The 25,985-nt window shown below is 55.3% G+C and overlaps 10 protein-coding genes across 10 annotated transcripts; 3 read left to right on the top strand and 7 right to left on the bottom strand.

Annotated features, from left to right (window-relative positions):
- Positions 1–613: 613 nt before the first annotated feature.
- Positions 614–1,361, bottom strand: CH63R_04668 (uncharacterized protein; the record flags this gene model as incomplete). Its single annotated transcript, XM_018299643.1, has 2 exons — positions 614–994; positions 1,080–1,361. The coding sequence occupies 2 exons, from the start codon at positions 1,359–1,361 to the stop codon at positions 614–616; spliced, it is 663 nt and encodes a 220-aa protein (XP_018160889.1).
- A 200-nt stretch (positions 1,362–1,561) lies between these two features.
- Positions 1,562–2,187, bottom strand: CH63R_04667 (uncharacterized protein; the record flags this gene model as incomplete). The annotated part of the gene is made up of 2 exons (XM_018299642.1): positions 1,562–1,929; positions 1,998–2,187. 2 exons carry the CDS (start codon positions 2,185–2,187, stop codon positions 1,562–1,564), a joined length of 558 nt encoding a protein of 185 aa, XP_018160888.1.
- Positions 2,188–5,394: 3,207 nt separating this feature from the next.
- CH63R_04666 (uncharacterized protein) lies at positions 5,395–6,620 on the top strand (the record flags this gene model as incomplete). The annotated part of the gene is made up of 3 exons (XM_018299641.1): positions 5,395–5,564; positions 5,655–6,314; positions 6,368–6,620. 3 exons carry the CDS (start codon positions 5,395–5,397, stop codon positions 6,618–6,620), a joined length of 1,083 nt encoding a protein of 360 aa, XP_018160887.1.
- Positions 6,621–9,008: 2,388 nt separating this feature from the next.
- On the bottom strand, positions 9,009–11,040 carry CH63R_04665 (transcription-silencing protein Clr2; the record flags this gene model as incomplete). Its single annotated transcript, XM_018299640.1, has 2 exons — positions 9,009–10,747; positions 10,803–11,040. The coding sequence occupies 2 exons, from the start codon at positions 11,038–11,040 to the stop codon at positions 9,009–9,011; spliced, it is 1,977 nt and encodes a 658-aa protein (XP_018160886.1).
- A 1,305-nt stretch (positions 11,041–12,345) lies between these two features.
- CH63R_04664 (Glycoside hydrolase) lies at positions 12,346–14,089 on the bottom strand (the record flags this gene model as incomplete). The annotated part of the gene is made up of 6 exons (XM_018299639.1): positions 12,346–12,532; positions 12,596–13,090; positions 13,156–13,381; positions 13,439–13,660; positions 13,709–13,870; positions 13,963–14,089. 6 exons carry the CDS (start codon positions 14,087–14,089, stop codon positions 12,346–12,348), a joined length of 1,419 nt encoding a protein of 472 aa, XP_018160885.1.
- A 2,263-nt stretch (positions 14,090–16,352) lies between these two features.
- CH63R_04663 (RING-like domain-containing protein) lies at positions 16,353–17,336 on the top strand (the record flags this gene model as incomplete). Its single annotated transcript, XM_018299638.1, has 1 exon — positions 16,353–17,336. The coding sequence occupies one exon, from the start codon at positions 16,353–16,355 to the stop codon at positions 17,334–17,336; it is 984 nt and encodes a 327-aa protein (XP_018160884.1).
- A 764-nt stretch (positions 17,337–18,100) lies between these two features.
- CH63R_04662 (uncharacterized protein) lies at positions 18,101–19,523 on the top strand (the record flags this gene model as incomplete). Its single annotated transcript, XM_018299637.1, has 2 exons — positions 18,101–19,157; positions 19,225–19,523. The coding sequence occupies 2 exons, from the start codon at positions 18,101–18,103 to the stop codon at positions 19,521–19,523; spliced, it is 1,356 nt and encodes a 451-aa protein (XP_018160883.1).
- Positions 19,524–19,944: 421 nt separating this feature from the next.
- CH63R_04661 (SPRY domain-containing protein) lies at positions 19,945–21,705 on the bottom strand (the record flags this gene model as incomplete). The annotated part of the gene is made up of 2 exons (XM_018299636.1): positions 19,945–21,214; positions 21,269–21,705. 2 exons carry the CDS (start codon positions 21,703–21,705, stop codon positions 19,945–19,947), a joined length of 1,707 nt encoding a protein of 568 aa, XP_018160882.1.
- Positions 21,706–22,420: 715 nt separating this feature from the next.
- On the bottom strand, positions 22,421–23,741 carry CH63R_04660 (Mitochondrial carrier protein; the record flags this gene model as incomplete). The annotated part of the gene is made up of 2 exons (XM_018299635.1): positions 22,421–23,145; positions 23,201–23,741. The coding sequence occupies 2 exons, from the start codon at positions 23,739–23,741 to the stop codon at positions 22,421–22,423; spliced, it is 1,266 nt and encodes a 421-aa protein (XP_018160881.1).
- A 753-nt stretch (positions 23,742–24,494) lies between these two features.
- Positions 24,495–25,106, bottom strand: CH63R_04659 (Mitochondrial inner membrane protease subunit; the record flags this gene model as incomplete). Its single annotated transcript, XM_018299634.1, has 2 exons — positions 24,495–24,774; positions 24,847–25,106. 2 exons carry the CDS (start codon positions 25,104–25,106, stop codon positions 24,495–24,497), a joined length of 540 nt encoding a protein of 179 aa, XP_018160880.1.
- Between the last annotated feature and the right edge of the window lie 879 nt (positions 25,107–25,985).

The raw sequence follows: 25,985 nt of genomic DNA, 5'->3' as shown, positions 1-25,985 counted from the left end.
CTGGAAAGGGGGCGTGCCTGTGACAGCGTACCTGCCCGCTGGAACTGAGCATTATCAGGGCCAGATCGTGTGTGTGAGGCACACGCCCCCTCCGCCCCTCCCCACCCCCAGGTGAGGCACTCAATCCGTCGAGTTCCAAGCTTTTAGCAGTTCACCAGTCGGGTAGGTAGCTAGATCTAGAACCTGCCTTGCTTCCTTCCTTCTCTCCTTCATGATGTTGTTTTGGTATGCTATTTTCGCTCATGTCGGAAGGAAGCAAAGAGACCTGATAATGGGGGAGGAAACAACAAAGAGAATTGGAGGCGGGTGAGCTATTGTTTCCCGTAATGACATGCGACGAAGGAGTACGCTTGTCTCAGATAGCGGACAAGTACCTACGGCGTGTATTTCCATACCAACTTTTCGGCGATAAGATACTGGTCCCTCGTGGTGATGTCAACTGTGCCCTTGACACCTACTGTGTTGAATATGTGTTTCTCAATGGTTACTCTGTCTGGGAAACCCGATTAAGGATTAATTACTTTAAATCTCGTTCGTCTCTCGTCTGCCTGGACCCCATTGTGCTCAGTGAGACATGCCTCCAAACGAGAGAAAGCAAGGAAGATAGAGGGTCCTAAGTGGTCCTTCCCGAATCCCAGCTCCCAGCTCCGTCCCAACTCCCAACCGTTGCCCCCCTGGTCAACTCCACCAAGCAGTCCAAGGACTCGACTCTAATCCCTGTTCCGGTGCCAAGTAGCGGCCAAAAGGACCAACGTATAAAAAGAATGTAATAAAGAAAGGAGGCGACTAGTGCACGCAGCAACCAGAGACGTGGGAATAAACGGGGTCGCGGGTATCTCTTCGGCTTTCGCCTTTTGGTCAGTCGGTGCGTCCGCCTGTCTCCGTACAGTGTATTTGGCATCTTGAGCAGGTGGCCCCTCCATCGCTGTCGGCGATAACTGGTGACAGAACGGGGGGTGGGAGCAGGCAAAATCCAGAAATAATACCTAGGTACCTAGGGAAAGGAAAGAATAGAGGGATGTTAATGAAGCAACCCCAACAGCAGGGCAAGGGGAAGGCAAAGGGAAAGGGGACTTTACATGGAACAATGTTAGGTTTGTTTGCGAAAGAGGGAATTCGGCTTCCGATCGACTCATCTGACACGTGCTGCCAATGAAAAGAGCGGTAAGCATCGTCCACCTCTCTCTCTCTTTCTCTCTCCTCTGACAAACAAACAAACGGGCTTGCATAATGTTCGTATCCCGTCTGTTGGTAAGGAGCATCGTGACTTCCTTGACTTGCCTTACACTACCCTGTGTGCCATGCCTCGAATCTGACGCCGTGCCCTGTGCCTGGGCTGAAGAAAAGGTCGGGTATCCCATTGAATGCTGACCACAACCTGGGGTTGGGGATGAACTGCTGGCATTGCGGTCGGCCGACACCCGGGTTATTTTCCACGGTGGCCAGCAACCACGGAAAGCCCTGAAGGGAGGGGGAAATACCCAGGAGTCTTTTGACTCTTTGGCGCGTTTGGGGGCGAGACATGGGATCAGCAGGGGACGGACGACGGAGCATTTCTTGCCTAGTGCAGAGCCGAGCAACCTACACCTTGAGGAGGTATCTGTGCCGAGGAGACGTACGGCTCAGCCATCACCGATGCGCGCGCAAATACTGGGCTGTCGTCTGGATTCATCCATTCCTTCTCCGCTTCGCAGGGCTTGGTGTTGCAACCGCAGCATCCGTGGAGAATAGAAAAGCCTTCGGCAGAGTTGGAAAGTAGGCCATTGGCCCCCCGGACGCTCCCAGCGATGGCTCGTTCGTGCGCCGGGTGTGTTGTAGGTTGATTCGGCGAGGGCATCGTCAAATCATCGACGTAATGAATGATACGGGACGAATGAACATCCATTGTTGTTGAGGGAGACGAAATGAGAGAGACGCCACGCTCGCCGCCTATCGTATGCCATGTATGATAAGCTCCAGATTTAGGCATCTCAGAGAACGAGGGATGCGTACCTGACGTTGATCGCTTTCACGGCTACGAGCCCCTCCCCCTTCGCGTATGTAGGGTGTTTCTCTTTGGGATAATAGGTCCGACATCTCGTCCTTCCCCTTGGCCTGGCGCGCAAGGAGGGCCGCGTCGGTTCCAACGAGGTGCGGGTGCCTCAATGCGATACTAGTCTCGTAACTCTTACCAGCGTCCAATCCCATGACTGAGCACAGCGAGACATGCCCCCCGCCCTTCGGACTCTAGTCAATGTCCCATCTTGGTTGGACTGATGTGTGAGACGAGGCCAGACCGGGCCAGTCTGCCAGGAACATCGCGAGGCCTAGGCGACAGGAGGAGGCGGTGATGCCCACATCCCATTCCAACAGCCATGGATACTTCTTCCCCTTTTGAACCATCTCTCCCGAGTCTCCTGCGTCGAACATGGTCTTTCGACTCCATACTCGGGTGGAGGAGAACCTCAATCCTGGGAAGCAAAAGAGGATCAACAATGACGAGGCGCCGCCGGGGAAGCGCCCACTGCATCGTGGTCCACACAGATAATGCGCTTGTTATCCGTAGCCGGTGTGCGGGAAGAAGGCGGGAAGGAGGAAAATTAAACAGAGGCCCGTCCGCTAATCCCTTTCGGGTCCGACTTGCCATCTAAATACCCGTCGACAAATGGACACGGATAGGAGCACTGTCCTTCCCGCCTCCTCGTGCGATTGCGATATTTCAAAGCCAGCATCTCCCGCATCGGTCGTTGGTCAAGAACGAAGATTTTGACCTACCGGACAACTGGCGAACCGGTCAGACGTTTGATCCGAGGTTCTGGTTGTCGGTTTTTTCTTCAACACGTCCGCTCACACCCTAGTCTCTCATTTTCCCCAACTATCCCTCTTCTTTCTCTCACAAGCGACAGGACCGGAGTGAGACATCACATCACACGTTGTAGGCGCGGCCGACACGTCGGGTGGCATGCTGCTGGGGGGCCGGGGGGCGCTGTCATAGTAGAGTTTGGGGATTCGCGGCCGAGGCTTTAATTACGTCCGCTGGAGACAGGCCAAGAAGGCTACTACCACTGGAAAGGCTTGCTTGGTATGGTACTTTTGCCTCAGCCATCTTGCTGTCTCGCTGTCTCGCCCACGAACTCATGCCTACACGTATGCTGAACCACCTAACATACTTTCAAGGCGAAGTATCTGCATTACGGGAAGACTTGGGCACGCTACTCGCGCCACTAGCTGCTCGCTTACCACCCTTCTATCCGAATCGTCCCTAGGTAGTCTCGACAAATCTGCCACAGTATGCCGTGCCGAGCCTCTTAGCGCCCACGATGACTGGCACGAAAAGCCGTCGTTGCTCGTTTTGTTTTATCGTCTCGACTCTGAAGGGCGCTTTGGCAGCATATCGTGTGGGAAAAGGGGGGGGAGAGGCCCATCATTCCTCTCCCTCTCTCTTAGCCTCTCAGCCTCTCTGAGCCTCTTCCATGCATGCATCTTGATGATCGGTTTAACTGCCTGCAATGCCTCTGCTCATTTTTCGTGCTCTATGCTCCATGCTGCGATTCGAGGTCTACTGGTCTTAGCTAAAGCGTGTACAGTATCCCTCTCTGCAAGCCCGATGCCTCCATTTTCAACAAGTCAGACAAGGAGTCTCTCCCGAACGGGCTGGTTCCGGACATATTCCAGAGACAGCTCCGTGCGAATCAGCTACTGAGATCCACCGCTTCCCATTCCAACTGGGCGTGCGTTTTTCTTTGGACAGGGATCATCTTCTGTGCTGGGCAGCCGACAGGGTTGCCAGGGTCTGCATTGGCCCCATCCTACATCACAACCCCCGCTCCCAAAGAGAAAAGGAACCCGCAGCCGCAGCACCAGAAAAAGCTCGGACAACCTTCCCAATTGGAAGGTACCAGGCCCCCGCTTCTCTGGGCATCGCCCTCCCCACCCATGTGGTGCCAGTCAGCCCTTGATCTTTCCCAGCACGCCCCTCACCCACTCCCCCTTCTGCCTCCCCAGTGTGCCAGCCTCTGGCCTCTCAGGCTCCCTTCAACCCCCTCCCCTCTCACACACACCCCCTTTCCCCTCCCCCGGTCCCGGTCCCAGTCCCCAGTTTCCCAGCGCCTGTGCGGACGCTGCTGGCTGTCCTTTGTGATGGGTTGTATCTGTCGCAATTCTGCTGTCCCTCTGTCGGTAACGGTACGTACCTACAGCACCAACATGCTGGGGGGTTTGGCCCCGCCCACGCCCATTCTATGGATCTCGTCTCCGGGATGGGCCCATTCTAGAGGAGCCAACTGGGGGCAAAGGAAAGCCACTGGGGCCATCATGTTCTGTGGCCTGTGACCAGTCACCCAGAGAGGGGTTTTTAGTGTTACCACTGCACCGGAGTCCAGGTTTGGTTGGGTCGGTCTGGTCTTTTTTGCATTGCTCGCCGCTGTGCCATGGTGTCGGTGGGCATCCATGTGTGTGGTGTTTCGTTGCAACTTGCGCGGTTGCTGTGCTGTACATGGGCCGCCGGCCAGGTCTGGAAGAGGGAAACACAAAGAGATAGAGTCTGGGACTGGGCTAGCATTGGCATGGGCTCTGGCTTGGATTGGCTGCGTTTGCGGGCCTGCGACCTGGAACAGACTGGACGGGGGAATAATGTATTCATTCATTCATTTGTATCCGTACGGAGGAAGCTGAGGGAAGGAGAGCAGAGCGGGCTGGTGTAGACATTAGCACACTGACACCTACCTGCCTTTTCACCCACTGCTAGCCGTTCTTGACCCTAGTCTTCTCCTCTACCTTGCCTCTCACCACCTGCACCTTGTTTTCCCACTTTTTCCACACTTCCTTTCAACCACCTCCTCCCCGTCCCTTCACTTACTTCCCATCCTTCTTCTTCTTCGTCTCCCCCCCTTCTTACACCACTTTCTTCTCTTTCCCTGGCCGACTCATCCCGAACAATAAACCGCAGTTTTCGCTTGCGGCTCGACTTGTCCTCTCTACTCTTCTGCCTATCCAACAGGTTACGGAAAGCAGAAGATAGAATTGTTAAGCTGAGGACTCTGCTATCGCCACACATCACTTGTCGAATCCCTACTTGCAACCACCAACGACGATCGACAACCCCCCGTTCTCGCCTCCAGCCTCTTATCCATCTCGTACTGCACGAACCACATACAATCAAACGACAACTCTGTAGCCTACCTCACTCATACTTGAACCTCACGCCACCCACTCCAAATCTCGTCGGTTATAACCAACTATTCAATCGTCAGACAACAATTGCGCATCTTGCAACTCTGCCCAAACGCCAAATCCTAGCCGTGCTCGACTGGACCTCAAAGCACAGTCGATCCCGACTCTCATCTTTAGAATTGACCAAGGACACCTCCTACATTTCCCAAACCCGACCCGTCTTGCACGATAACTTCGACAAACATGAGCTCGCCAGCACAGGCCGGGCCATCGGTCCCGAAAGAGAAAAAGGGACTGGGAAAGATCTTGTCCCGCGCTAAGACTGTCTTCAAGAGGGGCGATGGTTCCTCTAAGCGCATGTCGACTCTGTCTACTGCCGGCCAGCATCCTCCCGCCCAGTCGGCTGCTTCTGGGTAAGCAAAGAAACCAGCTCTTCGATGTCTACATCTGTCTTGCACATGGCTACTTACACCGTCTGCGATACCTATCTAACATGTGTACAGCCAACCCACTGCCCCGGCTACCGAGCAGCCCGCCGCTGCTGCCGCCGCCGCCGCCGCCGCCACGAAGGAAACCCCCAAGGAACCCTCCAAGAAAGAGGCCCCCAAGAGCAAGTACGAGGATCTCGAGGGCGTAGTCAGGGTACCCCGATCCGAATTGTTTGAGGAGCGCGCGAGGAAGCTGGGCGAGAGGTTCGGTCTCGAGATCAAGCAAAGCGAGTGGATCTCCACCGAGGGCACCGCTCTCCGTGTCGAGAAGCCCATCCGTATGCGCGTCCACCGAACCTGCCACAAATGCAGTGCCACTTTCGCTGCCGCTAAAGAGTGCCCGGGTTGCCAGCACGTCCGCTGCACCAAGTGTATCCGCCACCCGCCCAAACGGACCGAGGCCGAGCGCATCGCCAGCCGGGAGAAGCGGGCCGCCATCCTCAAGGCCCAGAAGGAGAACGCTCCCATCGTCCCCGACTACAACTACGACCCCAAGGACGCAAAGAACATCGTCCTCAAGCGCCCCAGCAAGACTGGAGGACAGGACCTTATCTACAAGAAGCCCCGTCAGAGAGTTAGGAGAACTTGCCACGAGTGTCAGACGCTCTTCACTGCTGGCAGCAAGACCTGCTCCAAGTGCAGTCACAACCGTTGCACCGACTGCCCCAGAGACCCGTATGTTACCCTAGCTAAATTGGTAATGTTGCTTAGTGCTAACCCTATGTTAGGCCTAAGAAGGACAAGTATCCTTTTGGCTACCCTGGCGACGAGTTTGGACCGAATGCTGTGCCGCATCACGAATGCCATAAGTGCAAGACGATATATCCAGGAGGCGTAGCCGACGGAACCGAATGCAAGAAGTGCCAGCATGAAAAGTGCGGCGACTGTTCACGTCTGAAGCCACGCAAGGTCGAGCCGGAACCAGACCCAGAGATTCTGAAGAGCATACAGGCCAAGATCGAGAGTCTAAAACTCAAATGATGCGACGGCCAACACGGCGCTGGACACCGTCCGACACGGCTGGGGCCAACAGAATCTGGGCTGATCTAGGGCGAGCGACGCTCTCTATCAGTCCTCGACCCTCCCTCCCTCTCCGGCGAATGTCCTCATCCGATTTCTCCCTGTTGAACAAGCATCCATCATTTCTTTTTATTGCAACACTACGAAACCACATGACCATTCATCATCTGCATCACATCACATGTCTTCTTTTCGCCGCGGCCACCTCTCCTCTGCCTCACCCAACGGGATCGGAGGGATGACGAAGAATATGAAGCTTTCACGCACTATGCTATCACGACCCAGCATTATCTCGACTACACCAAAAGTAATGCCTCCTGCCGACTAATGAGCTTCACCCACTGCACACACCTGTCCTATGAGGAGAGAAAGAGAGGAAGACGAGAAGAGATAAGGAGGACTCGTACCCGGACGCACCTGGATTGGAGGGGGGGGTGGATCAGGCCACAATTGCGGAAGAAGGGACGAATCGGATTTGGCAGCTGAAGGAGAAGAATTGAGCGGCGTTGTGTCAAAGACGGAATTGCATTGCAGCGACAAAGAAAAGCAGTATTGGGCGTTCAGACCAGAACCGACAACGCGGGTCCATGCAGGGGGTGGCAGACTAGCCGTGTGGAAGGCGGATTATCCTTCTCTTTTCATCTCATCATCACAATTACCACCATCAGCTTCTTCCCATCTCTCATAAACCATCTACACCACTACCAATTCTTCCCCCCCAAGGACTGACTTTTGAAACTCAAAACCACTTTTGGACAGTGGTTGTTTTTGGCGGGGGGGGGGGGGGGGGGGGGGGGGCGGTTGACTCTTGAGTCTTTTGGATTCTCTCCGTGAAATGTCCCCAGCGCATCATTCGGCCCGAAGGCGGCAATGTGTTCCGCGCTAGCGCCCTAATCTAATCTCTCCCGACTGAGTCGTCGTCCGATGATTTCACTTTGAGGAACATAACATGTGAGTGTTGATGTTTGCAATCCCATCTTGGAAGCAGGTCAAGGAGAAAAGGCAATGGAGTGGCAGATATAGCCCACCAGCGCTCGGGGCAGGGTGTACTCTCAGATTGGTCCTGTGTTCAGCATACGGAGGTTAAAGAGGTGGCGGAGGGACCGCATGGCTGAAAAAGGGCGTTAAACGTGTGAGCGCGCTGCGAGGCGGTACGCGAGAACCACAACCCCGGGAAGGAGGCAGTAGGGGGTGGTGGGAACAGGAAAGGGAGGCCAGGTGGATGGGTTGGCGCCCTGGAACTCAGGTGTGTGTGTGTGTCAGTTATGCTGTGGTACCAACGGTGAGTCGTCGTAGAGTAGTGGTGCTACGGAGAAGAAGAAGAAACGAGAAAAATGGAAACAGATATCTCACCAGTTCGAGGTGCCGCGGATCGGATGATGGTACGAGGGCTCAAAGGGTCGATGGAGATGGATAAGGGAAAAGGAAACCTTGCCACGCGCGTGCAGATGGAGATCTGGATTCGCCATATCTGTCTACTCGTATTCTATCCCCCCCCCCCCGTCCCCTTGTTTTTCTTTTTTTCTTTATCTTTCCGGTTGATTGGTATGTGTGCGCGTATGTCTGGGACGAAGACCGTTCGTTGGGCTGGTTGTCACGAAATCGACCTCCCTCCCCTGGGTGCTTTTTATCCTTTCTTCTTATTTTCTTCTTCTAGACGACCTTCTAGAAAAGGGGGCTGCAGACCATTTGAACAGCGGAGGGAATGGAGGGAGGAATGTATGTCCGTAATGCGGTACAAATTTTAATTTTTTTTTTGGACGTTGAACAATGAAAGCGGTACGCTGCCGGCTGACACGCGTTCGGTCGTAACGTGGATGTAAAAAACACAACTACTGATGGGATATATGTGTCTGTATATATGTCTGTACGCGCCCCTGCAGTCTGGATCTGGCGGGCGATGGTTGGTTCCCAGGGTAGCATGGGTAATAAGGATGATGTATAGAGAGGCAGTAAGTGTGGTATTGATATGTCAACCCTTTTGTCCAGATGTCATGCCAGGCCCGTATTGTACCACCTACCAAATTCGGCTTATTCACATCCATCTGGCCCCTGTGCGGCCGTGACTCGTTGACGAGGCATTAGCCCGGAGCTGGTTCTGAGGCTAAGGCTGGGTAAGGGCCTGCGGGTTCACATGAAAGATTACGGGCCCCTAGACAGCCTCGAAGGGGTGAGGTGGTAACGTCCATTACATGGTGCCCACGCTGCATCCTCTACAAACACACAGGTCTCTGTTGCCATTGCTCATTTGCCCTGCCAACCACGGCCTCGTCGTCCTGTGCTGCCAAACCGTCATAACAAGTCACAAGCACCAATAGGCGACCTCAAGGCCACCCTCCTTCCAATGTCCTAAGCGCCCTCCTCGCGCACGGATGCCTCAAATTGGAGGACGCTTCCTGGGGGCAGCGCGGGGCCGATGGTCTCGGCGCGAGTGCGTTTCTGCCCGATGTAGGCCGTCTTGAACGTGTCGATGCGCTGGTTGAGCCGCTGCTGCACGTCGCGCACTATGCCCTTCTGTGCCTCGGACGCTGCCTTGGCCTGACCGTCGAGCAGCGGCAGCAGCCTATGCGTGGCGTAGAAGCGGCCCTTGAGATCCGGCTCGCGGAGGACGGCGTTCTGCTTGAGCAGAACGCAGCGCCAGCGGTCCGCGGGGGCAAACTTCTTGCGGAATACCATCTCCTCGCGAAGCGGTCGCGGGAGCTTGTCTTCCGGCACGGTTATGGCGGCATCGGTGGCTGGGGCGTTGTCTCCCGAGAGGGGCTGGTAGATGTCGCCCTTGAAGAAGGCCATGCCGGGCACGTCAATGGGCGCGGTGCAGATCTCGCGGAGGGCAAGCAGCGCGTCGGGGAGGTTGTTGGCCGCGGGCGGGAGGTTCTGTTCTGGTGAGATGCGGACGCGGAGGACGTCGCCGAGCTCGATGCGCTCAGCGCCAAGGAAGATGCCGTGGTAGTCGACCTTCTTGCCGCCTTCGTTCTCGCCGAGACGACTGAAGACGGAGAATGACACGCCGACCTTTTGGGCCGCCATCTTTGATGAATCGAGCAGTGCCACCTCGCGACGATGAGTGTCCTCGGGGGTAAGACTGCGGAGGAAGGCTTCCCAGTTGACCTCGTCGTATGCCTTGTTCTGCAGCTCCGGGATGCTGACGTTGGGCACAGAGAAGGCCAAAAATGGGCGTGCTGTTGCTTCCAGGGTCTGGATCGGCGACTGGTTGAAGAGCTGGTGGGACATTGGAAGAATCTGGAGCTCGGGCTTGACGCCGGGCTTTGGGTTGGTGGGTGTGGGAGTTACGGCTACGATGCCTAGACGCCAGCCAGACGCTATCTGGAACCAGACCAGCTCTCCGACACGGAACAGAGTCGGGGCTTGTATTCCCAGATGAGGTTGCGGGTAGGGTAAGAACTGTGGCTGTTGATACATAGGTTGAGCTTGGGGCGGAGCCTGGTTGGCATGTTGCACTTGTGCCTGAACTTGGGGTTGAGCTTGGGGCTGGACGGGAGCCTGGTTTGGAGGCTGTCCTTGCGTCTGGGCCGGAGGCGCTTGACTCGGCAGCGCTTGGTGCTGATGCTGGTATCGGGGTTGCTGCTGTTGCAGAGGAGGCTGCGCCTGAGCTGGCGTTTGAGCTGGGGCAGAGGCCGGGGCAGCACGTAAGGGTATCGTCGGAACCGGTATCGGTGTCTCCTTTTTCGCCGCGGTTGTGGGCGCTGGCACAGGTGTCTCTCTCTTCACGGCTGGAGGAGTCGCCGCTGCTGCAGGAACAGGGGACGCGGTTGTGCCTGGCGGTATCTGCGGCGTGATCTTACGGATTTTGGATGGGGGCTGCGTGTTTGTCGCCGTCGGCAGGGCCCGAGGCCCATCCACGACGCTCAGCCCGTCGATATTCGGCATTTCTCGAGTGTTGCAGTGAACGCAGCGGCAGTCATTGCGGTCATTCGAGTTCGAGAGGAGCCACAGCAGATGGATACCGAACTCTTGCGGGCTCTTGTAGAGAGGCCTCGACCTATCCGGGTGTCCAGAAACCCAGAGGTGCTTCGACTTCTCATACAGCCAGTACCCACGCGGGAAATTGACAAGCCAAGGAAGACCCTCTGTGTAGGAGGTCAGACGGCGCGCGAGTAATCAGTTAGGGGAGGGTCCCCTTACCTGTAGGTGTAAGTTCTTGCTTCAACAATATCCCCAGCTTTATACGCCACTCCTGAAACCTTGGGTCGTCTTCGGTCAGTCGAACCATCTGAGGCTTCGCTCTTGGTGTCTTTTCTTGGGTGGTCTTCTTCGCGTTCTTGGCCGCCGCATCTGTAGGGGCTGGCCAGTACCCCGGTCCATAATCCTGACCATCGCTCCGAGTGAATACTACTACATTGTACTCTGTGAGGTCTGACATCCTGATAGTAAGTACAGGAGTTGAAAGAATGGCGATGGGGTTTGAGCGTTGTGCCAGGATGCAGTGAATTTGACACTCAAGTCAGGTGGCAGACCGCGCCGGTAGCAGCAACAGCAACAATGCTGGTTGGTGAGCGCGGTCTCGAGATGAGAGCCAACTCCAATCCAAGTCTCAGGAAGTGAAAGTACCCAAAGTGAAACTCGTCCTGCTAGCACATTCTGCGTCCTGATCCCACTGGTAGTCCTCCTTCGCAAGCTGTGAAGTGGATCTGGCCTCGTGGTGGGTTCGGTGAACCGCGATGAGTAGTTGATGGGGATGACAGACCTCGCCTGGCGCAAGCTAACTCAGTCAATTCAACTCGGATTGCGGAAAATGACGGGACCGTGTTCGTGGGTGGCCGTGCTATGAACAGAGTACAGTTAATCACTTGTTTGTCGCGAGTGTTTGTCGTCAAAAACGGCCCAATCTGAGGTTGGAAGAGGTTGAAGTGCTGATGGAGCTCAGCGAGTGGGACCTGCGTCGCGCTAAATTGCTTAGTCAGCGGTGCTCCGACCAGCAGATAACCTGCACTCCACCAAACGACACCACGACCCCCACCGCCATTCTTGGCTAGGTAGATGAGGTCACTAGCAATTGCAAGCAATTTGTTGCGTTCTTGTACAGCTCTTGAGTCTGAAGTTTCATTCTGTTATTTACAGTATTCCTCTCAGGGTCAAGTTTAGATAATACGGGGCTCGCTGGCCCTCCTCAAGGCCATAGGAGACCTTGAAGTACTCATCAGCGAGACGACAAAGGGGGGGATGAATGGGGCGAGGCTGTCGCGGTGCTCGTAGTTCTCCGTGGTTGAATCCGGAGCGAATCCAACCATGGTCTCAGCCTAAGCATTGCGACCCAATGTATGAAGGAAGTTCCATATAAATAGATTCTAATCAGTTCACACTTACGCCCAAGAAAGAAGGTGACGTCAAAAAGGTTGGTTGACAAGGGGTGGAGTTGAGTCTATCGACGTTTTTGAAAGTGTGCTTAAACCTGGTTGAGGGCTTTTCAACCCCGTAATCGAGAGTTGGTATCGAAGCCGCAGCGATTTGGAAGGAAGTTGTTCCACGGGAGAACCAGTCTAAGGGTGGGGTACCACAGGACCATCAATGGACGACTACAACGTATCGATTTACTTCTCTTAGCGCTCAGGAAGTGTTGTATTCTCCAGGGCGGACGCTACGTCTGCAATGCATTGATGAATCCAAGGAGACAACTTCTTGTTATCCGAGCTTGTGTGGGAGCCGATATGTGGTTCTTCCGTCGACATTAAGAATTGTAGTTGCCGGTCGGGCCATGGACAACAATACCGGTCAGGATGTCCCGCAACTCTGTGGCATAACCCTCCGAATGTCGCCGGGCTACGTGGGCAGCCCGGATCAGAAGTGATGAAGCGACGTTGCGGCCTGAACCACCTGCGAATGCTTGTGACATAGCCTTAAGACAGAAAGCGAGCCTTGGCCCGTGTGGTATCATTTTGGTCATAAACTCGTAAGACTACTGCTTCGGAAACAAATACACATTTGCAGGTTTTTTTAGGTCACTAGAGCCCGCGTTGGGGCTCACCAACGGCCACTGGTCGTCCTCGGCGACCTTGCTCGAGCCATTTACATTCAGGTCCCCCAGCTGAATGTCGTTTCCATCATAGATTGGAGAGTAAAGACCGCCGTCGTTCGTGACGTATGGCGTCAATGAGAGCCGCGGCGGATATGCCGCGGTCCTCTTGGAAACCGTCTGCGACAAGCGGTTTCGCCGAGATGGCGGGCTGCTTGTCTTCATCCTACTCCTATCCCTGAGCCATCGCGGGATGAGTTTGCTAGCAATATAATCTCGGAATGTCTTCGTCGTGCCGAAAACAACAAAGGTCAACAAACTCGCGGATACGCCGGGAATGAAGAGTAAGAGGTCCAGATGCAGTCGTTCCGTGCTTAGATCTGGGCTGTCGCTTAGTGAATCGCGAGTATTTTGGCGTGCGGAGGTGACTTGAAACATGATGGTGACGACCTGGAAGATGCTTGAAGTGTTCCGTCAGCTACTCTAGCGTAGATATGGGTGAACTAGGAGGCAAGTTGTGCTTACGCCAACGCGACAAATGCTATGCTGAACCGAACCACCAACCATCTGTCGTAGATACTCCCGCGACGCCTCCCGTTACTACTGTCGAAAACGAGCGTGTCGCTACTTTTCGTACTGTTCGATCTTTGGCCGTATCGAACGTTCCACGATAGGAGGTTTCGGCGAGTGTAGACGTATTTGATCAAGATGACGACGAGGAGAACACCGCTACCGCTTAGGCAGAAACCCACTGCATCGTTTGTTAGGCGAATGCCACCTGAAAGTATACGGCATAAACTAAACTTACTGATCCCGTCGGCGAGAACGAGGAAGGGGACCGTCTGCTTCTGAACAGCCTCCAGTCGGAGTATCCCCACCAGCAATGCCGGAAGGAGAACAGCAACAGCCTTTGAGATATAGTTGACTCGTTTACGTAGCGACCTAGCAGGTTCGAGTTGAAAGATTGACTGAGTGAGAGCGAAGGCCCAGAACAGGGTCACAAGTGCTTCGACGTTATAGCTGTAGAACTCTACAAAGTGTCAGATCAGTGACGCCGAATGAGTGAGCCGCAACTTACGGATGTAGAACAGTACTAGGTCAAGACCAGTTGATTGGCCGGCTATGGCCAGCTCAGGATTGCCGACATTGATGCTCGAATGCCGGAACTGCTCAAGCTTGATATCCCTCCATCGCACAAGAGTATGGGTCTGCTGTGCTACAGAAGCGGCTGTCGAGAGCCCTGTGAAGTATGAAATCAGTGCAACATCTGTGTGCAACACCATCAGTCAGACTAAAGACGATACTACTGAACCCATCATCGCATTCACTCACAGCTGAGTCCCTCACGATGGGCATACACCAGCCATGCCATGAGGAGACTGCATGCTAGGCAGAAGAAGGAGTAAACGAGAACTCCCACAGCGGTGCCTAGCTCTTCTCGGGGCAGCTGGATGGCCATATCACCCCCGTGGATGTTGGTACAGCAGGCCAGACATGAATTCGGAGCTGTTGGCCGGCAGCAGGGGACAAGCAAGGCGAATGGACAGACGAAAAGAAAGAAGGAACTAAGAACTGGGGGGATGAGGGAAACAGTATGGCCATGTTTATCATGCAGCGCAGCCCCAAGATCGATCCGGGCCCCAGCGATCTGCGCATGGATAGCCTCCGTCCTTCCCTACTTGTGTAGCAACGGAAGGGAAGAAAGCCAATATTAAGGAAGACCTGAGCAGGAGAAGCTGATGACCCCTGCCCGGCGCTCGCAGGAGGATGAAGGAACGATCAGGTGCAGTGACCAAAGGACGAGACTTCCCAGCATTTCAGAGAGGCAAGGGGTGTTTGGGCCAAATTACGAGCCGCAAGCCCCCCCTACAACTTGCAGTCGGCAGTCCGGAAATGTCTTGGAGCGGGGATTTTACGAAGGGTGGGTGGCGTGGGCCGCTCGAGGTGGCTATGAAGAGTTTTACCTAGTTGTGGTGCACGATAGTGTAAGGTGATCTCCAGAATGATATTGCATCAGGAGTACTGTTCTACAGTCTGTGAAAGGGCTTCAGAGGAGGGGCTGGTTGGTGAAGGGTGTCGTGGCGAAACAAGCGGCCTCGTGACGGCATTCTAGCGGGTTTCTTGGAAGTTATTCTGACGGCATCTGCCGACCACCGACTCGGTGGCTAATTGACCCAAGATGAAAACGTTGAGCTACCATCCGTCTAACAGAAGAACACCCCTTAGCTGCGTAGGTTCGACCAGAGAAGCATTGCGCAGGTATCGTTAAAGCTCGCTGAGAAAAGTCCGTCCGCAGGATGATGAGTGTCAAGCTAAGTTATGCTAGAGGGTAAGTGGCATGGCGACGTACGAGTTCAACCGAACTATCCGCCTAAAAAAAAAACCAGGACCAATTTCTTAGGTTTGAGGCATCGATGGCTCGAAACATGTATGGTGAGAGGAGGCGTGTCCTCGAGAAAAGATTCGTCAGACGGTTGTGGGTGTGTGGGTGCGGACGCTGAGGAGGGTCTCCCGCGGACGGGCCTGAACCCGGCAGAGGCGACCGGGCCGAGGGGAGGGGGGCTCGACGGAAGGTTTCCTGGAAAAGCGTGAGGCGGCGACATTGCCGCTGCCAGTGTCGTCGATGACAACTATGAAAATCCGATGTTTCCGCAAACTTCCAAAGAACGTGAGAACGAACTAGGCCTCCCGAATTTATCGAGAAAGATGATCACCACATATCATCTCATCGTTGAGCTGAGTTCAATGGCAGGGGAACATGCCGTGTCCCGAATGATCGGTGCCTGGGGCTCGCGAGAAGACAGGGAGAGCCATGACACGATTTCAGGCTAGTGGTTTTGTATTGGCCTTGGCCTCCTCCCCGAGTCAGAAAAAGAACATATATCAGCATGTGGCCCAATTTAGCCCGAGCAACGGATGTGGCTTCGGGCCTTGGGCCCCGATACGGCAAGCTGGGTGAATCCAGCGCTAACTGCAAATTCTTGGTGGCGCAGTGTTGTTGAGATGAAAGGGCAACGGCGTGATGTGCCAGTTTCTGCCAGATCGAAGGTCGCGGGAACTAGGTGGTGAGCGTCGAATTTGAATCCGCCGAGCCGGATCCTTTCTGGCTGAAAGGGGATAGCTTGAACCTCAATCGGAGGGTATGAGCAAGCATGATCAGCAGTCGCAGCGAAATGCCATGTCGTCGGCATGTGGCACCTTGGACCTCGAGAAGTCAAAACAGCTGCCCAACATTTACCAAGAAGGCTCAGGCAAAGGATGATCTAAACCTCCACTTCCTTGGAGGCAGGAGGATCCTGGTGGCCCTGGCTGCGGAGAAGCCCTGTCTGCGGACCGCGTGTACCTGTATGCCGATGCGCAGGGGATGGAAATCAAGATCGCAACCTTCCTCCCCCTGAGATGGAAAATCCCCCGATGGGACGTCTCCCTGCCATATTCCAGCCACTTTGTGGCGCATGTGACAATAAGACACTAGTTGGTGGGGTCGTAGAAAGGAGCTCGGTCATTCAATTAAGCCTATGTCCTGCGATGCGCGTCAAGAGCGCGTCGAAAGCCTCCTCGCGATAAATACTTCTTGGCAGCACACGTCCCTGGTGATTTGACAGAATTGCACACATCGCTTCCGATTCCTTGAGCAATTTCAACCCCCATCATATCATACTAGTTCGACAAGACTACAGAAGCATCGTATAAACCTGCGCTCTGGACACCACATTACCAACATGAACAACCTCCCACCACTTTACAATGATGGCAATCGGGCCTTCCTGCAAGCCTTCGTGGCTCGCGGAACCCTTACGTTCAAAGAGGGGCAGACAATTCTCGCCGAAATATTTACCATCGAGGCCGAAGACCGCGATCCCGTCTCCCCGGAGCAGGTCACCCAACAAGACTTCGAGTCTTACCTGGAAGCCGCCGCCGAAGCCGTTTCCTTCTTCGATTACGAGGTCCGGAGCACCATTCACCAAGTCTCCAAGAAACGCGTCTATGCCCTTGTGAACACGGCTTCCGACCCGATGACGCAGCTCGCAACTACATATAATGCCGAACAGATCGCCTTCACCAAGAGGCTACTCGATGCCATGTTCGAGACGTACAACTCCCCGCGTATGGAGCTCATGTGCATTACCGAGATGCAGGCCATCAAGCTTGCCCGCCCTCCGCGGCAGCAGAACAACAACGACGTCAATGAGAATGGAGCACCGACTCAGACACAATCTTCGACGGATAAGGGACTCAAGCACAGCGAAGTGGAAGACATGCTTGTGAACCTGGTGAACCAGGGCTGGCTGGAAAAGTCCAACAATGGGTTCTACAGCCTCAGCCCCCGAGCACTGCTCGAGCTTAGGGCGTGGCTGATTGACTCTTACAACGACCCCGACGCGGCAGCGCAGGAATGGCAGCGCATCAAGTTCTGCGAGGCGTGCAAGGGAATCGTCACCGTCGGGCAAAGATGCGCAGAGAGGGATTGTAACGCGCGCTTACACCACATATGCCAGGACGCATACTGGCGAACGCAGCGTAGCCACAAATGCCCCAGATGCTCGAGAGACTGGGACGGTAAACACTACGTGGGAGAGGAGGCAGAGACCAGTACAGAGGCCTACCAAAGGGGCCGCCGTAGGAGTGGAGGCAGGAAGGGCAGCATGGCAGATGAAGACGTGCAAGGAAATGGCGGGGATGAAGACAGGGAGGATGATGCATGATCGAGCATGATCGATCATGAAGCTCTGTTCGGAAGCTCAACCCCTGGATGCGTATAGGCAGTTTTCTTGAAGATACCCCGGACTGGCGGCCAAAGCAGAGGCCAGTCACTTGACTACCGTAGCTCACAGACATCCTGCTCTACACCCATAAAGAGAGAAGAGAGCAAAGCGAACAGTTTAGACGAACCACCCAGTTCTTCCAAGCTCCATCCCACATTCTTTCATTGGGTCTCAGGGTCCCAACAAGAGAGGCGACATATTGGACCCTGGAGGGGCGGCCTCCAAAGTGGCGGTGCATATAAGCGGGTCTCGGGCCCAGTTGCCGGCGCTCGCTTAGGTGCGGGCTGTTTGACGTCGCGCCGGAGGGCTCCAATGGCAGGGGATTGCGATCATCAAACGGCACTGGTGACATCACGCGTGGCTGTGCAAGCCATTCCCACATGCTTGTTCAACCCATCCTGTGGCTAACACCTGAGCGTCGCGGGACATGACGACGCTGCCAGAGGAAAAGCCAGGGCCCCGGGCCAGACCCAGACCGCATGTGATTCAGAAGCGCTTGGCCGTTGAATAAAAAGAACTGTCGCGGACCGCCTTCGTTAGCAAGACTCCTTAGGTATTCATCTACGGTCACACCAAACAAACAAGATACATCAGTCACTCAAACTGAAATCTTCTGCACCAGACAGACCGCATTCCCGCTCATCTGCAATCCAGCTCTTCGGCCTTGGTTCTGTGGCGTAGAGCCCAGAAACCCTCCGCCCACGATGTTGGAGTACCTGAGTTACAAAAAGTTTAAGAAGTACAAGACCGAAAAGGAGGCAAAAGAGGCGGCCGAAGCAGAGCAGCGACCGCAACAGCAGAATGGATCATCGACACATCTCAAACCCGACTCGCGGCCTTCGCCGTCGCGGCGCCAGACGAGCTCTCATTCCGTCTCGACGACGGCGAGCGCGGCCACGGAAGGCGGCCCCGCGCCCCTCCTAGATCGTAAAGACGAGGCCTTCTTTAGACGCATCCTCTCCGACCCGGACGAGATGGACTCGGATGACGAGAGTGTACGCCCCGCGCTGCCCCCGCGCAGCAAAACCCCCGAGTACACCTGGGACTCTGACGAGTCCCGCCGCGCCGCGCCGCTCCAGGAGCAACAGGCCCCCAAGAAGGCGGCGACGGTCGCCGTCGCGGAGAAGCCCCAGGCTTCGGGCCCCTCTAAGATTCCTAGCAAGATTGCTTTCCTCTTCAACAAGGCCACGGGAGGCGGCGACAAAGACAAGCAGCTGGCGCCCACCAAGCCCGTGGGGCCCGAGGAGGCGGCGCGCGAACAGGACGACCTCTCGCGCGTGCTCGACGACCTGAACCTCTCGGCGCGCAACAACAAGGCCATCCCGCTGTCCGCCGAGTCGTCCGAACTCGTCGGCAAGTTCACCCTCGTTCTCAAGGACCTTGTCAACGGCGTGCCGACCGCAGTCGACGACCTCCGCAACCTCGTCGAGGATCGCGACGGCACTCTCAAGAAGTCGTTCGACAAGCTCCCCAACAGTATGAAGAAGCTCGTCACCAACCTCCCCGATAAGTTCACCGCCAGCCTGGGACCCGAGGTCCTCGCCGCCGCCGCCAAGAGCCAGGGCATCAACGCCGCCGAGATGTCGGCCGAGGAGGGCATCAAGGGTGCCGCAAAGAAGATGTTCACACCCACCAGCTTCGCGGACCTGGTCTCCAAACCTGGCGCCGTGGTGGGCATGTTGAAGGCCATCGTCAATGCGTTGAAGCTGCGGTGGCCGGCTTTCATCGGCACCAACGTCATTTGGAGTGTGGCCTTGTTCCGTAAGTTTTAATCCCCCTCCCTCAAGACGCACATGTATCTCAATAGAACGCTGACACCTTTGAACAGTCCTCTTGTTTGTGCTGTGGTACTGCCACAAGCGCGGTCGCGAAGAACGTATCAAGCGCGAGAACGCGCCTGAGATCATCGATGGCAGCGGCCGCATCGAGGAGCTTCCCGATGACCCAGCCCTCCCGGCCCCAGCGCGTTCGCGCACCGAGCCGGTCCGCTCGGATCGAGACCGTCCACGGAGCGAGAGGAGTGAGCGCAGCCGGCGCAGCGGCAGGCACAGCTCGGGAAGAACGTCGCCCCAACGGCGGTCCTCGCCGACTCCCGACTCTCCTCGGAGGAGATCGACTAGGAAGTGAGGAAAGAGAAACGGGAGGGTCCGCCTTACCCTGAGTTGTTCCAGCAAGCTCTCGCATTTTCCTTTTTTCTTGTTGAACAACACGTCCTGAGTGTTGGACGATCTTTTTCTTTTCTTTTTTCGACGAACGAATGAAACGACGTATGAACGAATGAGCAGACGCGCGATTGGGCTTACGAGACGAATCGCACTGTGGAATTTCATGTGTCCATTTAGAATCAGGCCTCGGCTTTTCCCAGGTCAAGCCTTCCGCAAATATAAGAAGGCCTTATTGTGTAGAGACGGTGTTCTCCCATGCCATCCCCCAATAGTTTTAATATACAGCCATGGATTGCAATGCAAAAAACTTCTAGAAAAAGAAAAGAAAAAAGTTGGGTATCTCCTAACAATGTACGCTTTTTGATTTGTCTCTCGTCCAGTTCTCAATCATCCTGGACCAACTCCTTGATCTCGTCACGGCCGCTGGCTGCGAGACTGCCTGTGTGACCAGCCTTCTCGCCTTGGCCGAAGCGATCTATGACCTTACAACCATCCTGGATCCAGAAGTCGACCTCGTCGATGATGTCGTATACGATGTCTTCCACAATCTGCTCCGTGTATCGCTCTGAGACGGGCCGGATCTTATCCAGGCCGGGATATGCAAATGCGTACGACTTGCTGGGCTCGTCCTGGCCGCCGTCGATCATGGAGACCTCGTTGTCCGGGTCCTCAACAATGCCGGGAGGCGGGAACCAGAAGTCGGGACCGAAGTTGACCTCTGCGGCGCCGCCTCTGAAGACGCTCACGGCAGGATAGTAACCGAGCATGCCGTTGTCGAGGCCCTCACGGGCGCCGATCTGCGCCTGCGGTTTCGAGGCTGGGGGCAGGAAGGCGAGGAGGTCTGTGAAGGGGGTTCCCATGAGAACACCGTTCTTGTACACCTTGATGTAAGAGCTGGGGAGAGTCCGAAGGGCGGGGACGGTATGATTGGGGTTGGGCGCCTCGACCGAATTCGCGGGACCAGAGGAAACGGGCGATGGGTTCATCAGGTCTTCGAGTTCCTTGGTGGTGTGGTAGTCAATCTTCTCGAAATAGATGTGCTGCTTAAAGCGGATGGGAATACGGTCGCGAACAATGTTGGGCGCATCGAAAGCCGTGCTGTCGTCGTCCAGGCCTGTGTCAACAGCGGGGTTGTACTGGCCAGCCAAGACCTTCCGTTGCAGGCGCTCCGAGGGTAGCTGGATCTCCAGACCGATGACATCGCCCTCGCGGATACCTTCTTCTTCCGGAAAAAAGGGCTTCGGGCGCGACATGTAAACCTTCTCACCACCGACGTCGCGGAAGCCGTAGCTATAGGCGTCGAAACCGACGGGGGCATCCACCGACGCCTCTCTTCTAGCAAAGCCCATGCGCACATGGCCGTGCGACTCGGGCTGTCCCTCTCCATTCTTCTTGTCGACGATGCCTCTCGTGATCTTGACCTCCCAGTAGAAACGTCCCTCGCGGATCGCCACGTTTGCGCGCGTCATGCGGAACCCCTTGTTGGTCGTGATGTGGCGGCCCGTCTGGTCGAAGAACAGGTGGGTTGCGCTGTCTTCGAAGCTTAGGTGAGGGCCGTGAGGCTCTGCCTCCGTGCCGCGGTAGTAAAGCGACGAGGGGAATCCGGGATCGGCAATGCAGTGTGTGTAGTGGTAGCTCTTCTTATTGTGAACACTTGTATTCTTGTCAGTCAGCTGCGACAAGGCGCATAGACGCTGGCGAACTCACTGCTCCGAGGTCTCGTAGAACTGGATCTTGCCGCCGTCGAGGGCAGGAACGTCATGGTGGTAAGTGAAGACAGCGGGGCGCGCGGGTTCGAAATCTGAAGGCTTTGGAGGAGCAAGCTTGTAGCGCATCGGGCTGTAATCGCTCTGCTTAGGTTCGCGATGCTTCGGGTCCGGCGTGCCACGGTTGCTGTCGCCGCCGAAAGCGCCCTTGGACTCGCGCTTCTTCAGCGACTCCTTTTTGTTGCGCTTAGCAGGCATGTCGTCGACGCCTTGAGGTTTCGGTGTTGATCGGACGTCTGGATTGAGAGGAGATGGTACAGAGGGAGTAAAATCCTCCTCGAGGGCGGCGCGCTTCAACGGGATCGCGGTTGAGGCAGGAAGGGAACCGCTCAGAGTCGGCTCCCAAGGAGGAGGGGGAGTACCCGAGTCGGACGCCATTGAATAGGTTTAATATTGGTAACGCGAGATTTTTTGACTCTTGAATTGTGAGCGGCGGTGCTGGTTTGAGCCGGTCTTGTGTCTGGTGGTTAGTGGGAGACAAAGTCGCAGGTTCTTGCTTCTTGCTGTGAAGCGCGTGTTGCAAAGGTCGTGTTGCAAAGGTCGAAATTTTGGGAGCTGCACCGAAGCTACAAGACACCCCGCGTCAAGCTCCTTGCTGTTACACAGGGGCCTGAGCAGGAAACCAGCAGGGGTCTAAGTATCCCAGGTACCTTGCGTCCCTACTTACCTCCCGTAAGTACCTACCAAGATTGGTGGGTACTCCCACTGGACAGGCGCTGCAGGCTTCAATTGACAACTGGAATCTCTTAAGGAGATTCACATACAGCAACAACTTGTCGGTTGGCTGGCTTTCATATCCAACATCTTTGTAACACTGCCTTTTCTTTACAACCACTGAGGTCGCAATTCATTCACTCAAGTGTTCAGTATAAGAAGCAAACGAAATAGGCATTTGAAATGAGACTTGTCTTTCTCTCTATCAGCTCTCTCTATTGGACATTACGTCCATCTACGATGCCGTCAAACGCCAGTCCCCATGCTTATCCTTACAAAGTGTACAGACAGTGTTGTTTTGTACAATACTTTTTCTCCATCCCAAGTCCTGGTAAATTGTTACACCCCAGCCCTCCATGACCTGACCGACAGCCCTCCCCTAAATGGCATGCTCCCGTTGCGCTTCCACGGGAGGATTCCAAACCTCTAACTGTTTCAGGATACGTTGGTACAAGAACAGCATTGTGCCGCTCTGAATGAAGGTCCATACGCCACGAGGGCCCACGCCCCTGAACCATCCGCTGAGCCCCTCCGTCTGGTATATGACCTTGAGGCCCTGGATGACGGACGAGGTCTGCAGGTTCACCGCGCCTGGGCGAGGAGTATGTGTTGACGGAGATGACGTTGATATGTTGCGCATCTGTGATTTTGACGTCGAAGCATGCGTGGTAGTCTTGGCCGCCGCTTTACTCTCTTTTGGTAATAGGTCAGGGTGCACTTGGGTCTGCAGCCGCGTCTTCACGACGTCCAGGGGACATGTCATAACGCCAGCCAAGCTTCCGGCGAGACCACCGGTCAAGAGCTCCAGCGGTACACCGACATCCCTGCTCTGCTTGTAGGTACGGGCCCAGGCGTGGAACTGTTCCCAAAACATGAACTGGAGCGCTGAAAACGGGAGATCGCGATAGAGCGTCGCTTGGTAACCGTGAAACAGCGCAGAAAGCCCCTCGTGGCGGACAATGGTCCGCGCAGCATCGACCGTGCCTCTGTAGTTATATCCCGACTTGAAGTAGGGGTTGTTGTAACGTCCCTGCAACTGCATGCGGGTCTTCAACACTTCGGACGGGACGTAGACGACGGAGCCGGCCAAGTCTCCAAGGAAACCTAGGCATGTTCAGTCAGCTTGGGGTTTCCAGTCCTGGGCTTAAATTCAACGAACCGGCTGTTAGGTAGGACAAGTGGTGCTGTAGGCCGTGTTCAATGAGAAACCGCTTGCTCCATTCGTATGTGCCGAAAAATAACATGGTGCCCGGGAGCGAGCCACTCAGTGCCGGTACCCACCCGCCATAGAGACCTCGTCTGATGCCTTCTTGCCTCCATATCGTGTGATAGGACGAGCCGAGGGACGTGTACTTTGGCGGGATGTGCGGGTCGCCCTGTTGGCGCGTCTTGACCGTGTCCAGAGAGTGCATAAGCATGTCTCCCGTCGACCCGCCGAGACCCCCGGCTATCATAGCATGGAGGTAAGGCGGGCGGCCTTCTTCTTCGAATGAGTCATCCTCCTCTGAGATCATGTCCTGTCCGAACGACTGTCTGTTGATTCTGATATCCGGCAAAAGTCCTCCCGTCTGTCCCTCATGTCTATCCTCTCCGGACGAGGCCGCCGCCGCCGGGCTCGAGACCGAGAAACCCTCCTTGATCGTTTGCGCACTGTTGTCGGCAGGGGCGAGGTAGCTGACGATGCGGTCAGCGACAGACATTTGCGAATGCTGCCTGTCGCAATCACACCAGCTTCTCTCCTGTCAACGTCAAGTTCGGTCGGTCGGTCCCTCTCGTATGGTGGGTGAGCGTGGACGTTGTGGTGCTTCTCGATTTCGGCACGGGAGGGGGCTGGTTCGGTTGGAGCAATCGCACACCCACTGCGGGATACCGACGCCGTCTTCAGGTTTTGGGGGGGAGAGGGAGAGAGAGAGAGAAAGAGAGGTATCCTCGTCGGTGATTGTCGCGTGGATTTGTTGCGCAGTCGAAAAACTTGGCGGCGGCGAGGAGCAGCAAATGGTCACATTGAAATTTCCTACAGGGTTCCCGGGCTCTCTGGATTTTTGTTGGCGGTGCACAGACCACGCGCAGCGCTGCAGTCCCGCAGCGTCACTGTGAGCTTCCTGTCTCTCTCTGCCGGGAGTGCTTTGACAGACGCTAGAGCTACAACGTTGGAGCTGCATTTCACGGGACGGACCCTGTGCCGAGAGCTCCGAGCTGTGACGCAAGACGGTTTGCGCCGCTTTGCTGAGGGGAGTGCCGGGAAACATCCCCTCAGGCTTAAAGGGCCTATCCGGATAATTGAAGTAATCAATGGTCGCGATAGGAGATAGGAGGATATGTATGATACATGAAGAGTTCTTGGGACTTCGAATGCTTGGGCTCTAGCCAATGCCCCCGCCCCCCAAAAGACAGCCAAGTCTCCCACATCACTGCTTGCTTATTCGTACAAGAGGCAACCCCCAGCCCTCGATTCAGTATCTAGGGGCGAACCTATATTCTTCCCACCTCACGCGCCCAAACTTGCGCCAGGGCCAGATATTCCATACGCACCGTCCTGTAACCAGCGCCATAGATATTGGTCCGTAGGTATTGCTGTCCAAAGTCTGGCCCTGCGGGCCGTCACCCTCGACCCAGATATGCCCTTGTGGTACCCTGACTATTCCAGGCGGATGCGGCGCCCTCGGTGTGACGTATTCTCCCTCCAGTGCAACAATTCGCTTGATCGCGACGGTTTCCGGGTGGAATGGGCTTCTACAGCACGCGAGAGAAAGGTCAGCACATCCGACATCTCGGGGGCTTCGACAGCGCTCGCCATCGACGCACCTAAATGTGACTATCATGCCCTTCCGCAGTCCATCCATCGGATTCCACTTCCAAGTGAGCACCATGTCGTTTGCCACGGTGCTGTTGCGGTCCTCATTGTAGTACGGGTACATGGAGCCGCCGCTGATCGCTGTGATGGTCGCGACATGGTCGTTGAACGTGATCACGATGGGGACCCAAGTTGCGAGACTCAGGAGACGAATTGTAGTGTCACCAAGGAAGCTGCCTCGCATGCGCGCCCATAGCTGTCGGTATGCCATGGGCGTAGATTGTGTGCAACTGGGTATGAGAGTCAGTAGTCGCTGCCTCTCGAGAGACAAGCTTCCTATCCTGTTCGTCACAACGAAACTTTATGTGAGGCAGTTCACATCCCACGTGCTTATCATATCAAGTATCTTATCGCGTTTATCTGGGCGGGTCCTGGTGGGGTAAATAGGGAATTACCTGTGTACACCTACTATGCCACCGACTTACCAAGGTAGAGCGACAATTTAGCATCACAAAGAAATGGATGCATTGAAATTGTAACTTTCCTAGTAGAGTGTTCGTACTCATGTTGACTTGCGGGGCAAGAGTTACGACCCCACGAACGAATCTGTGTTTCCTGATGTCCTAAAAGGTACCTGTGCTTCGAATGGCAGGACACATCCGGGCCGTACTTTGATGGCCTGTCCATGCTCTAGCCTATTTGAACTTCACTGGCTTGCGAAGTTGCCCATGATTTTGAACGACGATATCGGAGCTGACGGTGTAGCACACTCTTCGGACGAGTAGTGTCTCTCAATGAGCAACATCTGGCCTAGTCGAAACCCGCAAGATTCACTTGTCTATTCGCTTCCCTTGGGTTCCATTTCGAGCCATCATTAGCACAGCTCATTGGCCTTATTGTTCCACCACCATCGTTTCTCGCCGGACCATGATGCCGGGCTCATTCCTCGAATGTCGATTTTCAGCCGAGACAGGCACCGTCTTCACGTTGGTGCACCGTTCATCTCACCCGCAGTATCCAAGTTACTACTTTGCAAAGAGCAGGACGAGGGAAGCCTTCTGCCGCGGCGCCATCTGAAGAGGCACGATGATGAGCAGCGGCAGCAGCAAGATGAAGGCGTCCATGACAATATTGGCGATGCTGAGTACCA

Source organism: Colletotrichum higginsianum, chromosome 3, assembly GCF_001672515.1.
Source record: "Colletotrichum higginsianum IMI 349063 chromosome 3, whole genome shotgun sequence".
NCBI lineage: Eukaryota > Fungi > Ascomycota > Sordariomycetes > Glomerellales > Glomerellaceae > Colletotrichum > Colletotrichum higginsianum.
Note: the sequence above shows the minus strand (reverse complement) of the source record. Positions and strands in the feature narration are given on the sequence as shown.